Source organism: Trachinotus anak, unplaced genomic scaffold (genome assembly GCF_046630095.1).
Source record: "Trachinotus anak isolate AG129_WGS33_773 ecotype Australia unplaced genomic scaffold, CSIRO_AGI_Tana_v1 ptg000025l, whole genome shotgun sequence".
In the NCBI taxonomy this organism is placed as follows: domain Eukaryota; kingdom Metazoa; phylum Chordata; class Actinopteri; order Carangiformes; family Carangidae; genus Trachinotus; species Trachinotus anak.
In genome coordinates, this window is record NW_027273876.1 from 7,802,501 (window position 1) to 7,818,051 (window position 15,551).

The 15,551-nt window shown below is 41.7% G+C and overlaps 4 protein-coding genes across 4 annotated transcripts in view; 1 reads left to right on the forward strand and 3 right to left on the reverse strand.

The window, feature by feature from the left end:
- hmx3b (H6 family homeobox 3b) overlaps positions 1–104 on the reverse strand; it is a 2,599-nt gene extending 2,495 nt beyond the window's left edge. Inside the window, exon 1 of the mRNA XM_071462757.1 lies at positions 1–104. This exon is cut by the window's left edge and continues 415 nt beyond it. The gene's annotated coding sequence lies outside the window, so the exon portion shown is untranslated.
- A 2,894-nt stretch (positions 105–2,998) lies between these two features.
- On the reverse strand, positions 2,999–7,366 carry acadsb (acyl-CoA dehydrogenase short/branched chain). Its single transcript, XM_071463490.1, has 11 exons — positions 7,240–7,366; positions 6,791–6,953; positions 6,596–6,696; positions 6,286–6,492; positions 5,968–6,138; positions 5,399–5,524; positions 5,219–5,311; positions 5,009–5,098; positions 4,753–4,890; positions 4,262–4,361; positions 2,999–3,718 (listed from the first exon to the last, which is right to left on the reverse strand). Exons 1-11 carry the CDS (start codon positions 7,270–7,272, stop codon positions 3,642–3,644), a joined length of 1,299 nt encoding a protein of 432 aa, XP_071319591.1. The 5' UTR covers positions 7,273–7,366; the 3' UTR covers positions 2,999–3,641.
- Positions 7,367–7,533: 167 nt separating this feature from the next.
- Positions 7,534–11,736, forward strand: LOC139609205 (zinc finger protein Pegasus-like). The gene is made up of 4 exons (XM_071463492.1): positions 7,534–7,690; positions 7,877–8,032; positions 8,115–8,303; positions 9,401–11,736. The coding sequence occupies exons 2-4, from the start codon at positions 7,897–7,899 to the stop codon at positions 10,315–10,317; spliced, it is 1,242 nt and encodes a 413-aa protein (XP_071319593.1). The 5' UTR covers positions 7,534–7,690; positions 7,877–7,896; the 3' UTR covers positions 10,318–11,736.
- Positions 11,636–14,104, reverse strand: LOC139609206 (L-seryl-tRNA(Sec) kinase). Its single transcript, XM_071463493.1, has 6 exons — positions 13,696–14,104; positions 13,103–13,358; positions 12,408–12,609; positions 12,229–12,304; positions 12,039–12,132; positions 11,636–11,952 (listed from the first exon to the last, which is right to left on the reverse strand). Exons 1-6 carry the CDS (start codon positions 13,906–13,908, stop codon positions 11,738–11,740), a joined length of 1,056 nt encoding a protein of 351 aa, XP_071319594.1. The 5' UTR covers positions 13,909–14,104; the 3' UTR covers positions 11,636–11,737.
- Positions 14,105–15,551: the final 1,447 nt, after the last annotated feature.

Consider the following 15,551-nt stretch of genomic DNA (forward strand, 5'->3'; position numbering starts at 1 on the left):
GCAGGAATCTCCTGAGGGTGATCGGACTGAGAGCGCACAGATCACTGCGTCAAACTCGCGCCGGATTGTAATGATGAAATAAAAAATACCATCCGAGTTAAAACGCGCTCGGTCTCTGCCATTGGGCAGGTACAATAGCAAATGGGATTTGAGATGAAACCGCGGGGGGGCTGTGACGAGAATAGACTCAGAAGAAAAAAGGGCCGCGCAAGCGTTTTGGCTTCGGGCTCAACAGTGGGCACACACTTATCATCCAATTAGATTAAAGAGGAAAACGTCTCAAGGTTTTTGGGGCGTGTGCGCGCCGCAATCACCGGTCAGTAAATTGAATAAATAGTCCAGAGATTATCACACTTCAAGGCAGAGCTGAGAAGCTTGGCCTTGGCACAAATATTACGCAAATTACGCACAGATTTTACGCATTAATGCAAGCCACCGAAAATATATTAAACAATAATATCATCATGAGGAAACTTATACTTAAAAGTAGTATTATATTTATTTGTTATAGTACATCACTGATTGGACATTTTTTTTAATATTCTCTCTTTCTGTGCTGAAGCTGTTGTTGAACACTGTGACCTGCTGAGGATCAACCTGTCACTCATCTGTTGCATTTCAAGTTTCCTCCGTTCCACCTTCGTGCAACAGGAAAGCAATACGCGCCGTGCATTTCACCTGGACCGGAGCTCATTGACTTCAGTGTAATTTTATTAGTCAGGAAGTGCTACGGGCATACATCAAACTGAAGGCTTACCATTGTGATAAAGGCTTTTCAAGTCAGCTTTGTACTAAAGCCTGCAGACTTACAATGGCAGCAGGTGGTGCAATGCATGAAACATGAGGCTGGTGTCCGTCACATTTCACAGTAGTGCTGGTGTTTGGATGCAGCAGATCATATTTGTGTATGTAATGAGACATTCATATGGACTTGTGATCAGATTAGAAGAAAATAAATACAGAAAGTGAGCAGTCTGGGAGATATCCTCTGTGTTTCTTTCTGTTTTCAGACTAAGACGGAAAATTAGGTAAAATTACAGATTGGGAATGCAGAGAAAGTAGGTATGATGGAGTGTGGACTCTTGAATCTAACATCTGGCCTCTGCAATGTGATTTGCATCGACACACAAATCTGTTACTGCTAAATACCCAAATGAAACAAAGAAATGATATCTGTCACTCCAGGCCTTTGAAAAGGCACCTCAGTATTTTTGTGCAATTCTTTTAGGTATAAAAAATAGAGCAAATGTGCCAAAAAAAAAAAAAAACTCAACATTTGGGTGCCTTTGAGATCCATCATTTACACCAAAACTTGAAGCAGATGCAGTGAACTAATCAAACAAATTGAATTTGCTCAACCTACAAACATGCAGCCTGTCCTTTTAGCTCATGGAGCGCTCTCCAGCTCTAAAGGACAACACTGTGTTTTGTGAAAAGCTACTTGAATCCCTGCATAATTAGAGGTCTCATAGCTGTGTTAAAGATGGGGGTGGAGAAAGAGGCCAGTTGAGCTGCGTTTGCCGATTCAAAGTGAAAAGCAGATAGCTGTGTTTTCATCAGATTATGTTCATTAAGCAGGGGCTCCTTCAACAGACAGAACAAGTCAGAGTGGATCGGGGGGAAAACAGAGTACACTCAATCAGGGATGCAAACTCAGGCCTGTTTCCCTTTTTCAGTTTTGTTGTTTAAGTGATTTTGGAAATGTCTGATCTTATTAATTAAATATGAAAGAATATGTCTACAATATGTCTTTCCAAGCATCTGTCACGTTCACTTCAAAGTGACATGATAGCACCAACATGATCCTCAGATTAACCAGAAGTGTGGGTTTATATCTAATTACAGCACAAATAATGGACTACTCATGTCAGATTTGTTCTCTCAGCAAAGACCCAAAACTGAATTATACTTCTTCAGCGGCTCACTGAAAAACAAATAGTAAGGTTTATTTTACAGGAAATGATGGTGGTGAAATATAATGTAGGTATGGTCATTCTCTGTCTGACAGACGTCTCACTTTTCATCTACCTTCATATGTTGATATACTCTCAAAATCAGATTTTTGACCATGCTGGTGTCAACAGATGACACTGAATATTTATCAGAGGTTCATAGGTAAATATAATCTTATGATCACAATACTAGATCTTCTCTTCCATGACAGAAAACAGAATTAAGATAGACAGTTATTCTTTTGGCACCATATTCAGTAAATGGAATGATTAATACTCTTTGAGAAAATGTCTTTATATATTTGTGGTTTTTTTTATAGACCAGTTTACCTTTTTTTTCTTCCTTACAGTATATTGTTAGTTACAGGGTTTTCAAGGCACCGATGAGGACAACAGCTATTCTTTTTTATTTCTCAGTTAAAGCAAAGTTAAAAATGACAATCTTGTACAGTTAGTGTATAGATATGCTGTTATCCATTGACTTCATGGAAATCATGAATGTCCTAATGTCCTAATTTGGTACTAATACTGCCAATATCTACCATTGCAGCAGTTACGACTGGGTTTTCAATTTCTGGTAATAAATAACTTATGTTAGGCACTGTCAGTAATTAATTGCTTCTTGTTGTTAAACAGATCCCTTACAATTGACATTAATTCTTTGTGAGGGGTCATTGGTAATAGCTCTTAGGAGTCTGTATATTTGGACACAGCTTGTCTGTTTTGTGTAAAACAATACACTTCATTTTACACAGCGTGTAGGCCACGGGAAATGAAATCAGTCTCACCTGAAAAATGATCAGTGAGGCAATTATGCAAGGCAGGCTCTTTTCATCTGAAGCACCGGCATAATTAAATTGATATAAAATATCATTAGAGGTGACAGGCTGTTATGAGACGTGGTAATTGACTGCTCTTTCAGTGAGAAGCTGCCTCAGCTCAGAGTGCTGCTGTCACTCTGGAGAATGCTCCCATCTAGTGACAGAACTTGGTATTAATCTACAACCAGGCCACGGCCTCACTCCCAGCAATGATATTGATTGTAGCACAGTATACTTTACATTTATTGATTTTTGTTATTGACAGATGACTCGTTACATATAATTTCTTGTTCTGATGTGGAATCAGTTCATCATTTTGCCAGTAAGGCACTGTACAGTATTTATGGAGCATGTAAGAGCGGGAACTGTTACAATCCACCTGTTCTAGAGTGTGCTGCAAAGGAAACAAGTTATTGATCTCAGTCATAGGCAACCATCTGAATGCACAGAAACATTCAAGGAAAAAATCACAATTAATACCTTTCAAAAATTCTGTCTTACATTGGAACGCAATGAGGTTATTCTGACATGATTCGTCAACATATATCAATATGCAGGGAGAACACAAATATGGCCAAGAGAGAAATGCTAGAGATCTACATATGAAAAATTATGTGATAGAAAATGACTGGAAAAAAAAAAAAAATCATCATCACACCAAAGCAACTTTAACCCCAAAGCTGGGGAACTGTAACCACATCAGTAACATCAGTAGTGGGACCTACTTTACAAATGTACAAGCTGAAACTGCAACAACACTCTAGAAACATGAAAGCAGCTCTACAACAATGCAATGCTGCTGCATTAATCCCAGGAAACAAATGTATGGAGTGCCGAGTGCAAACTACTCGGCTCCGGTCAGATGGTTTCAGTGGTCATACTCCTTATCAATGAACTTGGCCATACTGGACAGCTGGATATTTGTTGTTCCCTCATAAATGGTGCCTGCACATGGAGACAAAACAAAGCATTAGAATAAATTCCTGCTATACAAAAAAAAAAAAAAAAAAAAAAAAAAAAAAAAATATATAATAATAATAATAATAATAATAATAATAATACTACAAGGTCAGTTTTGTCAAATTCCCCAGAAAAGTACACAAATCTGCAGCTTTCACTGTGAGGCGACATAGGAGGCTCGTTATGCTGGTGCTCCAGCTGGAGAACTGAGGAGCTGAAATGGAGGCGATGAAAGGAAAAGTGACATTTTGCCCTGGCAAGTTCCCTTGGCTGCGTGTTGGCATAATGACACTCTGGGAGGGGAATTCCTACAGAGTCCGATTACAGCCGCTGCTATCAGCCCTTCGCTCCACCCTACAGTGTGTCCAATCACAAACAGCTTCACCTGACCTTCCCGCAGCCCTCAGAAGCTGTGTCCTTTTCTGCGGTGGAGCTTTAGTCACAGTTACCTAAACCACCTCTAATCGAAACAGCAATTTCACAAACAGGCAGCAAGCACAAGTTAAGTGTTTGTCTAGACATACTCACCAATTTTACAGTCTCTGTAGTATTTCTCTATGGGGTAGTCTTTGGTGAAGCCTACCCCTCCCATCCATTCGATGCACTTAGATGTGGTTAGGGTTGCAACCTGAGGAAGACAAAACATAACAGACAATATAATGACTTGAATTTAACTAGGAAGATGCTTCACTGAAGGAGTTTCCTGGCTAGGATTGCAATACCACATAGAATATATAATGCGGAGGCTGGAAAACATATCGCATAGACTTATGAGAAAGATGAATTATGAAGAGAATAATCAAGATACAGCAACACAGATGAGATTGGAAGAATATGTAAAACTGATAAAACAGCCAAGCACTACTTCAAGGAATCAATCCTTGAAAATAAAATAAAATCAATGTATAGGGTCACAAACCAGATAACCCTAATGATCTCAATATATCCTACAAATATACATAAACAGTCCAAAAAACCATCCTTGTATTGAACTGTAGCCAGTGAATCCGGAAGCTCACCTCTGCAGTGAAGTATTTAGCCATGCAGGCTTCCTTAATGAAAGGCCGGCCAGCCTCCTTCAGACGAGCGGCGTTGTACGTCAGCAGCCGAGCAGCTTCAATCTGTGTTGCCACATGGGCGATTTGATGCTGCAGGCCCTGGAATACAAAGAGCACCATAACAACATACGTGTAGGCTCTCATTGAACAATACGCTGGCCGCCAGCATTATGTGAATAATCATAAACATGTTATGTAAAAGAACGGAGATCTTCACCTGGAAGTCAAAGATGCGTTTTCCGAACTGCCTCCTCTGTCTGGTGTAAGGGATGGTGTGGTCAAAGCAACCTTGTGCCAGTCCAAGCATCTGAAATCCACAGAGACAAAGTTAGCACATTCAATATTTTCATTTTATGTGTTATAATGTTGACTAGAGCACATTTAACGTGTTTAAAATAACTTAAATAAAAATGTATCACGGTTTTACCTGACTTGCAATTCCAATCCGGCCCTCATTCAGCATTCCGATGGCATATTTGTACCCATGACCGATCTGTCCCAGAATGTTCTTCTCTGGCACCTACACCAGAGAGCATATGGTTAAGAAAAGTCACAGTGTGTGCTTGTTTCACATTCGTCCCAGTACACAACAATGTGTTCGTAGTACCTTGACATTGTCAAAGTTCAGTGGGCAGGTGGAGGAGGCACACAGACCGAGCTTGTTCTCCTTTTTGCAAATCTCAAGTCCCTCAGTGTTCCGGTCCACGATGAAGCAGGTGATGCCTCTGTAACCCTGTCAGTCACAGGAAAGTCTGACATTACATTTGTAAACAATTTCTCGATTAAATCGAATTGACCAGCAGGCAACTACTTTGATCATCAATTATTCATTTCAATTGTTTTTCAAGCAAAAACGCCAAACACTCTCTGAGGCCAGTTTATCAAATGTGAGGATGATCTTTTTTTCTTCGTTTTGTGTCATTGTAAACTGAACATCTTTGGGTTTTTGATGATTGGTTGGACAAATTAAGACATGTGAAGACATCACCATGGCTTCTAAGCAATTGTCAGAAATTGTAGCCCTATAGTTGCCCCCTATAGCATACCTCATTGCAATTTAAGCTAATGAGGTTAAGTATTTTTACATTAAGATCTTTTCTTAAGAAATATTAAAAAAAATATGGGTAGATTGTGTATTTTGGCTGAAAACAAACAACAAGATGGGCAGTAACTCACAGCAGAGGGGTCCACATTGGCCATCACCAGGAATACACCTGCATGCTCTGCGTTACTGATCCACATCTTGGATCCGTTGATGATGTAATAGTCCTTGTGTTTTTCAGCACGTGTCTTCAGAGAAAAGGCGTCGCTCCCCGACTCTGCTTCAGAGAGGCAGAAGCTTCCAACCTGAGGGACATGAGGACAAGGACATAATGAAGTGCAGGGAGACAATCCAGGAAATGTTGTGCAGGAAAGCACCATTTCATTTCTGCCACAATAAAAAAGGCGGTGGTTTATGCGATGTACTTAGAAACAGAACGTCAAATTGCTCACCGTGTCAGTTGACAGCCGGCTGAGGTACTTCTCTTTCTGAGCTGGGGTACCCAGATTGGCAAACAATGTGTTGATCAGTGTGTTCTGGATGTCACAGAGCACAGCCACAGAGGGATCCACCTTCGCCAGCTCCTCGATGACCAGGATGGAAGAGAAGAAGGAAGAGCCAGTGCCACCATATTCTGGGTCAATCTCAATGCCCATGAGCTGTGAAAATTCATCCTCAGAGTCACCAGAAAGAAAGAAAGGACTAGCAATGACTTAAATATGATGAAATGCCTGTTATTTCACAATTAAATGAATTACATACACCCTGTTCAAAGAGAGATTTGATCACTTCCTCGTCCATGGCGGAATTTTCATCCATCTTTGACACAAATGGGGCGATGCGCTCTTGTGCATATTTCTTCACTGTCAAACAACAAAGACAGGTGTTCAGTGTTTTAGGGATCTATGTCTCCAGCTGTCAAGAGCAGTATGACACGTTACCAGATCCCCAGCTCACCTGCTTCCCTCATCATGCTCTCCTCCTCTGAATATGTCTGAAGGGGGGGGAAGGAGACCACCCCAGGTGCCTGATCTGAAGCCACATCTGGGGCAGATCTGGTGGTCAGGCTCCTCCATCCAGCCTGGCATGCCCCCCATGGTCGGGAGATCTGTCTGCAAGACTAAAAGCAGGGCAGAGAACAAGTGTGAAGAAGCATATCCAAGAGTCATGTCGCCATCGATGGTACAAGTCAATAAGACAACCATTTCATTTGGAGTTAGCAACCATTGTTCAGTTGGTGTTAAAACAAGTTAGTTTGTTTGCTAGTCTGTTAGCTAACAACGTCACGCAAGCGAGAGGCAGACATGTTACTCAAGAACAAAGGTCTAAAACTGTGTAAAATACGTTAGAATCAGTGCAGGTACTCTGCAAATGTACATAAATATCACCATAATATTTAGTCTCACCTTTGAGAAAATCCTGGCCAACGGGGCAGCCATGATTTGTTACGAAATGTTTATATGCTGCCTTCAATTGCCTCTTGTACGAGTCGAATTTTGCGGCTGTATAATGATGACAACCCTTTGAGCAAGTAGGCTACAAACTAAATTTATAATGGGCATAATTGCCTTTAACAGTGGTATTGAATAAAAATAAATAGAATACAAAGGAAAGGTGTACTGGTGTGAGAAGCGTTTTTGAGACTCATTTGTCTACACGTAACTGATGATCATATTTTTACGACGGTACCCGAAGGCAACAGATGCGTTTTAGTACTTACGGAACACAGGCGTATTAGAAAAAAAACGGAAGCAGTCAGGCTTTCTCCTGGTAACGATTGTTACCGATAATTTATCCCCAAGGCTTCATTTCCACATTTCTGTCTGTTTGGCGACAATGTTGTTCAGTCACTGAGAGGTAAGATATGAACTGTGGTGAAATATGGTGTCCAATAATCGGCGTTAGGTGACGTTAGCACTGTTGTTAACATCCATGAGCTAACGTTTTCTATAGGCAGCTAGTTGTGTTAGCTACTGTTGTTTATCAGCTGTCAAATATGAAAGCACAGTTGTCACACACCTGACTATCGACTCGTGTCCTCAGGTTCAACACAGGGGGAAGAAATGGAAGAGATCAAGACCGAGCCTGTGGATTTTGTGAAGGAATTTCAAGAATACCTGACACAGCAAACCCAGCATGTCAACATGATCTCGGGCTCAGTTTGTGGAGAAAAGGAGACGGCGGAGCAGTTTCAAGCCGGTGGGAAGGACGCACAATAAATAACAAAGCACTGTGTCTTTGCAGAGTAAGATGTTGAAGTCATGGTGTGTTTGTTTTGCAGCTGCGCCCAGAAGTGAGCAGAATGGTCTGGACCCCCCGTCTGTGGAGGTGAGCCTGTCAATGGAGGACGGGTCAGACGTACAGATGGACGGCCTGGAGAGGACCTGCGATGGAAAGTACAAGTGCAGCTACTGCAGCTATGCCAACAAAGGCATGGCTCGCTTAATAGAGCACATCCGCATCCACACAGGTCAGTGTTTCCACTCCATTCATTCACCAAGGAAACACAATGCCCAGCATCTCACATTTGAAACACTGCAAACAGTCCAGACACAGTGCTGAGGAGCTGTAATATACCAGTTGATCTCAAGGTGGAAGTCAATAAGGAAGTTAGGGTGGAAATGTTGAAATTCTCCCATAAGATGTAGACCAGACCTGCAATGATTGCTCAATTAATTGATTAGTCAGTTGATAGAAAGTTAATCAGCAACTATTTTGATAATCAATTTCTCGTTTTAGTCATCTTTAAAAGTTAAAAATGCCAAACATTCCCTAGTCCCAGCCTCTCAAATGTGAGGATCTGATGCTTCTTATGTCATTTATAACAGTAAACATAACATGTTTGAGTTTTAGACTGTTGGCCAAATGAAGAAAGTCATTTGAAAACATCACCTTAGGCTGTGGAAAATTTACAAGGAGCACTTTACACTACTGACATTATTTGGACTAAACAATTGCAGATTAATTAATAATAAAAATAACTATTGCAGCCCTAGTGTATACTCTGCTCAAACTCCCAGTTTCAACACAGATATTTGGTTATTTAATTTCCTATGATTTATGTTTTCTGATTTAAAGCCGTTGCATTCTGTACAGATTGTTAAGGCCCCTGAGGCAAATTTATGATTTATGATTGATTGGGCTTTATAAATAAAATCAAGCTTGATTCACATCCATCATAAATTGTATGCTAGGATTTTATAATGTTAACGATAACAAGCAATTATGTGTAAATGAGTACACAGAATTTCAAATCAGTCTGACATGAATATAAGCCATATTTATGTCAGAATGATTTGAAATTCTGGAGACTGTCTGCTGAAGACAACAGTTTAGTTTGATTTCCAGTTACAATGTGATCTACTTTAACTAGACAATTAAGGATGAAATAAATCGAAGATCTTAATGCTGACTTTATTTGTTTGTATCATCTAGCCCCACTTTGTGTAATCCCTTGTGCAGCACACATACAACATTGCACTTTTGACTCACTGCTGTTTACTCTTTTACAGTAGAATATTTAATGTCAACTAACTGCATTTACTTCCTCTCCTGACTGTCACCCAGGTGAAAAGCCTCACCGCTGCCAGCTGTGCCCATTCGCTTCAGCGTACGAGCGCCACTTAGAAGCCCACATGCGCTCGCACACAGGGGAGAAGCCGTACAAGTGTGACCTCTGCGCCTTCCGCTGTAGCGACCGCAGCAACCTGTCCCACCACCGCCGCCGCCGCCACAAACTGCTGCCCACGAGGGTCGTTCGCTCTCCTTTCTCCAACAAGAGAATGTTGAGCGCCTTGCAGAAGAGGACGGGCTCGCTGGGCTTCAGCAGGCGACTGCTCATTAATTTCAACCCTCCCCCCATGGTGATGCCAAAGTCGGATTATCTGAACGACTTGTCTCACAAGATTCACCACCATTTGAACAGCAGTGAGTACAAGAAGGTGGATGAGAATGACAGTTGCAACACTAATGGTTTGACGTTTAATAACCCACTGGACCAGCTGTCTACGCTTGCTGGCCAGTTGGCCGACCTTCACCCTGAGTCCCAGACCCCTGCATCTCCAGACAGGGAGTCCTTAAAAGACGAGAAGCCCATCCTCATACACCAGGTCTCTAGTGAACAGGGTGCAGCGTGTTCAAACAGAGGGCAGACGTCCCCACCGACAAAAGATTCTCCCACCTCGGGCCATGGCACTTGCAGTTCTGTTCCTGGCCTCAGTTTTGTCAACAACATGAACGCTCTTACTGAGAGCGTTAGCAACAGCCAGCCGAGCACACCCACTCCTGCCCTGACCACACCGGATCAACAGCTCCTGCATAAGTGCCAGCACTGTGATATTCACTTTTCTGACAACATCCTCTACACCGTTCACATGGGCTGTCATGGCTACGAACATCCTTTCCAGTGCAACATCTGTGGACACATGTGCGTAGACAAATATGACTTTGCATGCCACTTTGCCCGTGGCCAACATAAAAAGTGATTTCTTGCAACAACAAAGCACATGGAGTCATAGATCCTTGTTTTCAGTATTTTGCTTGTACAGCGCTAAAACAGTGACACTGATTTATATTTTTGTTATGTACAGTTTACTATCTATTTCACGCTCACTACCTGCACTATATTTTTGCCTTACAGTTCTCCATGGCTCTGAACTTTGAGCCTTTCGTATTAGTTTTGAACAGACGAAACCACAGACACATCTAGCAGTGCAGCGCTGTTTGCAGCATCTTACAGTCCGTGTTGGATAAGGCCTTCTGACCACTGTCCCTGTTTGCTAATGCATCTCCTTGTGGTTGAAATATCATTGTGATTTTGGTGATTTGCCATGTCTCATCTCTTTGTAGTAACTCACCAGGGTTTCACTCAGTTCTCTCAGTAAAACATAATTACATAGGTAGCGACATTTCAATGAAAGATGAATTAACAGTATTTAAAAAATGCACACACAAGAGCTTCACCGGCTCGGTATTCACTGCAGGGCTGTTTAAACTGTCATTTTGTCCACCATCTGTAAATCGTTTGTTAGGCTCATTAAACACCAAAGTTTCTATCTCAGTTAAATTAGTTGGGCATATTTTGCTGTGAGAAATGAAAGTGGGATGTTCAGAGAGTGACGGCCTAATTGGCACATTTTCTGTCCAGAATTGAAGTTTGTATCCAGCTAGACTCATTATAATCCTGATTGCTGTTCTGGCATTTATTTATACCTCACTCCATAGACTGTAGAAGGTGTCCGACCAAATGAGTCAGTAGTATTTTAGACTTAAATATTGTTTTCCCTTGTTTTTTAAAATTAATTTATACCCTCAAACCTTTTTCTACAATATTTATATACTGTCTTTGTGGTACTGTAGATATCATTTTATTTTGTACAAAATCAAATTTCACTGTAGCCACATCTTATTTGTGTAGTAGCTGATGCTGAGGCATTGTCAAGATCCAGGGGAACCCTGTGACAGTGTAATGTGAAATAATATTACTTTTTATTTGAAGTGGTAGTTTTTGATTTTGTGGAAATCTTGGTCTAAGGTAAAGACTCATTGAGTTGGTGAACTTGTTTGTATGTGAGTAACTTATTATGGACAGAAGATGGGAACTTTGAGATAAGTGGGCCTTTACCCCTTTAATCTTAAATGTATCATGTGTATCCCTGCAAACAAGATTAAAAATGTTATCTGATCAGCATTTAATACTGTATTTGCAGAAACCATGTGCATGATCACTACACAGTGGTCTATTTTTGAATTCTTTCAAGTGTTTAATGATGCCACGATGTTCCACAAACTGAAGATCAAGTGACCAGCAAAAGCACATTTTTATTTACATTTAATTAAGTACAATTTACACACATTCACTTGTGACTTGATGCAATTAAAACTTGCTTTGTGAAAAAAAGTCATTTAATGGTCATTTATGATTCTGCCCAAGATTTCCCTTTTCTCGTGGTCAAAAACATCCACTGCTCTTTTCACCACACGTTCCACATCAAGGTCCTCCTCTTGTGTCAGGGACGTTTCCTGAAGCAACTGTATTCGCAGGTTGTGAAGAAATGTTGCCTTTGATTCGTTCAGCTGAGCGGCCACAGACCTCATGTGTTCAGAGGGCACTTGACTTTCTGAAGGTAAGGCGACAAAAGAATCATTATGCAGGGCTGCAACTGACAATGTGAAATGTGTCGTATTAATGAAGCTCTTAGCTGACCTCTGGCAGTCTTCATGGCTTCAGAGATCAGGCGTCGGCAGGCCTGGTCAGCCTGGTGAACCACACTGGTGGCACATTTCAGACGGTCAGATTCCTGCACAGTGCGAGACAACGACACAGCTAAATTCTCCAATGCTGCATTATTGCATGTTAAAAATTCTTATTAAAATTCTTATTAACGCTGACACACCTTTTGTTCTGTGTTGTCTTCTACCGGGCTCAGCGGGTTGCTCAGTGCAGAGGAGATCAACTGCATCACCCTCTGGCTGAAGACAAGCCACACCGGAGGAGAAACAGACAGCGGCAACCAGTGAATATCTGATTAATGTGATAATAAAGTGTTAATAACTGCTTATTCTACTGTCTTACATGTCACATTTGGACAAATTGTCTGTAGTGTTGAGCAAAATGCTTTTTGTCTCCCATGGGTTCTTCTGTGGATTCGGAGACTCCAAACGCTTCACCATGTCTAATATCACCTCAGTGGGAATGGGCTCAGACCTGCTCTGGTTTCTACTGATACAGGACTCCAAATCACAGTGTAGATACACCTGGCAGAACCCCAGTGAATCTGCAAAGACAACTAACAAAGTAATTCAACCACAGGGGCAAGCATTTAAACTGCATAATTGTAATTTTGCATGTTTAATAACATAATTATTTCTTTTCCACGGTGTACCACAGGTTTTACTGGCTTTCATATCATCCAAGAAGCACCATCAGCAGTAACACTAACACAAATTTAACTGTCTTGAAACTTTCTTGTTATAACTTCATTGTAAACATGTAGTTGCCTGTAAATTTACCAGAGTTATGTTCTTCTGTTTTAAGAGTTTGTTTTTTAAATTCCTTGGGGCATTCAGGTGCTTGCAGGAGACTCTTGAAATTATGGGTTTTGAAGCATTAAATCAAGAAGCTCACAGTGTGTTTTGAATTTTTTTGAGTAGATATCTCAAATAAACAGGCTTTGTAATGTATTGGCTAAAACATGCAAAACTACCAGTACAGTCCTTCACAAACATTAAAGTCAGCGGCTTAACCTGTTCACAGAAAACAGTGCTTACACTTTCTTGCAAGTTGGTACACTTCATATCTCATGCTTGGATAGTAGAAGTTGTCGTCCAGTAGAAAGAGAAGCGGCGCCTGGTCAGCCTGAGAGTGGTCCAAAGCCTCAGGCTGCAGCAGAGCACGGATGCACTGTTCCCATGCAGCACCGGTGATCTGACATTTGCTGGGCAGCTCATTCAACACTTCAGGTTCCTTCATGAACTGCTCAAGGCACTGCAGCACAGCCTGTCTGTGTAGCTTCCATTCAGTGTGCTAGTGAGGAAAAAAATAGACAGATACATAGATTTTCAAAATTGTTTTTGATTAATCAACTAATCGTGTCAGTTCTACCTTACTGTACTTTTCCTATATATATATATTTCCTATGTATTCCTAAGATGCTGAAACAACATTTAGGACATTTCTGCAATATCTGTATTTTTAATTTAGTTTAGAATTACTGCCACAGGAAAAGTCCAGTTAAAATAATGTACAATCAGTTATTATACTGCTTCGGTGGGGTTGCCATTGTTAGGGCTGGACGCCGTCTGACCTACTTGGATCCTGAAGTCGCAGTAAAAATCTCTCAGTTTATCTCAGTTGCCTTTACCGCATCTTCGCCTCCGTCCTCCGCCTCTCTGGCCCGAAAAGCTTGCTCGGGGATCAAGTCATCGTACGTCACGGCGGTGGCTCTCCATCCGCGCTGTGCAGCGGTGCTGAGAACCGTGCGGGCCAGGGTGGACTTCCCAGTGGCAGGTAGCCCACAGAGGACGCACAGACAAGCCGGGGCCGGGCCGACGCCCGCATCCCCTCCTGCTGCCATGCGCTGCCGGGGATCCCGTTTAAACCACAGCTTCTTCCATTGTTTGGCAGCCACGGATGGTGACCATGGATATATTATAAGACCTGGATGACGGATCTAAAAACGGCGCCCATTCAGTTCAATACGAGTTGTTCGCCTGGCGCATACGCCCAAAAAGTTTCTGGCTTCCGGGTTACTTCCGCGTTATGCGGCCCATGGAGACTGCGCAGTAGTGTCACTCCCATAATGCCTTTGGGCGATGAGAACGAGCGAAAAACGTTCTCGATCTGGCGCTGCGCGTTCACGAGTGCGTTCATCGTGTGCACATCCTCCTAAACTTTGATTTATCAGTCAAAAAACTCAGGAAAATGGAGACAACAAACATGTTTAAAAGGTCTTTCACCTGCATTTATTCAGGTTTGTTATTCTGAGTTTACTGTGTGAGCCACCACCACTGGAAGTGATCACATACTCATCAACCTCATATCATTTTACAGGCTTTATATCTGAAATGAATTCAAGATCTCGCTGACTGAGAAGAAGAGTGCATTGAGGTGAGGGATCCAGGTGGAGCTGCAGAGGGAGCAGACTCAGGCCCACAGCTGGTTGAATCTCTGCTGTGACCTGGGATCAGAATAACGACCAGACTCCTGTCTCTCAGCTTCCAATCACTTATTGTGATACATTTAAATTCTTTAAATCATATGTCTGGTCATTTTCATTGAGTTGTATTGATATAAGACACAGACGGGTAAAACAAGCTGCTGCCACTGCCCCAGACAAAGTGACGAGAGACGAGGAAGTAACGTCCTTACTGATGAGATGACTGACAGACTGAATTTTCATTTTGACCCCTACAGAGTGTAGTGACTTGTAAATGTACATTTTGTATTTGAATATTGCCACTTTTCAATTTTCATTTTATATGGTCATAGGGCGCCCACATGAGTGTGTGAAAATGAAAATGCTAATTGGATTGCTGCATTTTCTTTTTAATGAAATGGTGTGTACTGTGGGATGTGGGGTCACATGACTGCCGGCCTGAGCAGGACAGGTGAGCTGACTGGGAAGCTCACACAGGTGTCCTGAGTTTTCTTTGTTCTGTGTCCTGAGCTCATTCTCTGATCGGCCTTCAGTTGAGCTGCTTCCCTCCGTCTTTCCACCTTTGTTCCTGAGTGTGTAGAGTGAGTAGTTTATTTCATTATATTTCCTCCAGTCATGTTTATCCTGTTGAACATCTAATCTCCTTGGTGAGCTGGACTAGTTACTCACTTGAGATTCAAATGTTGGCAGTTGTGTTGTGTTCACTTCACACTCGGACTTTATGACCAAACAATGAAGTCTTGATTGGTGCGAGGTGTCAGATGAGGTTCAAGTTGTAAACTGGACACCACTGAAATCCAGGACGACCACAGCTGCTGTTTTCAGTTTGCTGCAGAGGCTTTTCTTTATTTTGAAGGAGGCTCCGTTAGTCTGGAGTTTGTGTTTGTGGGTCACCTGTGGAAAAAAAATCTCACTCATCTTAATATTTTTTAAAAATCGTATGAAAATCAACAGTAGTTGGCAGGTTTCTGGGGCAAGATTACTCAGCTTTAGCAGCAAAAATCCCCAAACACACACACACACGCACACTCACACCAAACAAACCTGTTCAACTTATATGG

Coding starts and splice junctions, on each gene's coding strand:
- acadsb (XM_071463490.1), bottom strand. CDS start 7,272: ATGGCTGCCCCGTTGGCCAGGATTTTCTCAAAG. Junction 5,312..5,398: donor TGAACTTTGACAATGTCAAG/GTACTACGAACA, acceptor TCTCTGGTGTAG/GTGCCAGAGAAGAACATTCT. Junction 4,891..5,008: donor AACGCATCTTTGACTTCCAG/GTGAAGATCTCC, acceptor TTTGTATTCCAG/GGCCTGCAGCATCAAATCGC.
- LOC139609205 (XM_071463492.1), top strand. CDS start 7,897: ATGGAAGAGATCAAGACCGAGCCTGTGGATTTTGTGAAGGAATTTCAA. Junction 8,033..8,114: donor GGCGGAGCAGTTTCAAGCCG/GTGGGAAGGACG, acceptor TTTGTTTTGCAG/CTGCGCCCAGAAGTGAGCAG. Junction 8,304..9,400: donor GCACATCCGCATCCACACAG/GTCAGTGTTTCC, acceptor ACTGTCACCCAG/GTGAAAAGCCTCACCGCTGC.
- LOC139609206 (XM_071463493.1), bottom strand. CDS start 13,908: ATGGCAGCAGGAGGGGATGCGGGCGTCGGCCCGGCCCCGGCTTGTCTG. Junction 12,305..12,407: donor AATTTGTCCAAATGTGACAT/GTAAGACAGTAG, acceptor GCTTGTCTTCAG/CCAGAGGGTGATGCAGTTGA. Junction 11,953..12,038: donor AGCCATGAAGACTGCCAGAG/GTCAGCTAAGAG, acceptor CCTTACCTTCAG/AAAGTCAAGTGCCCTCTGAA.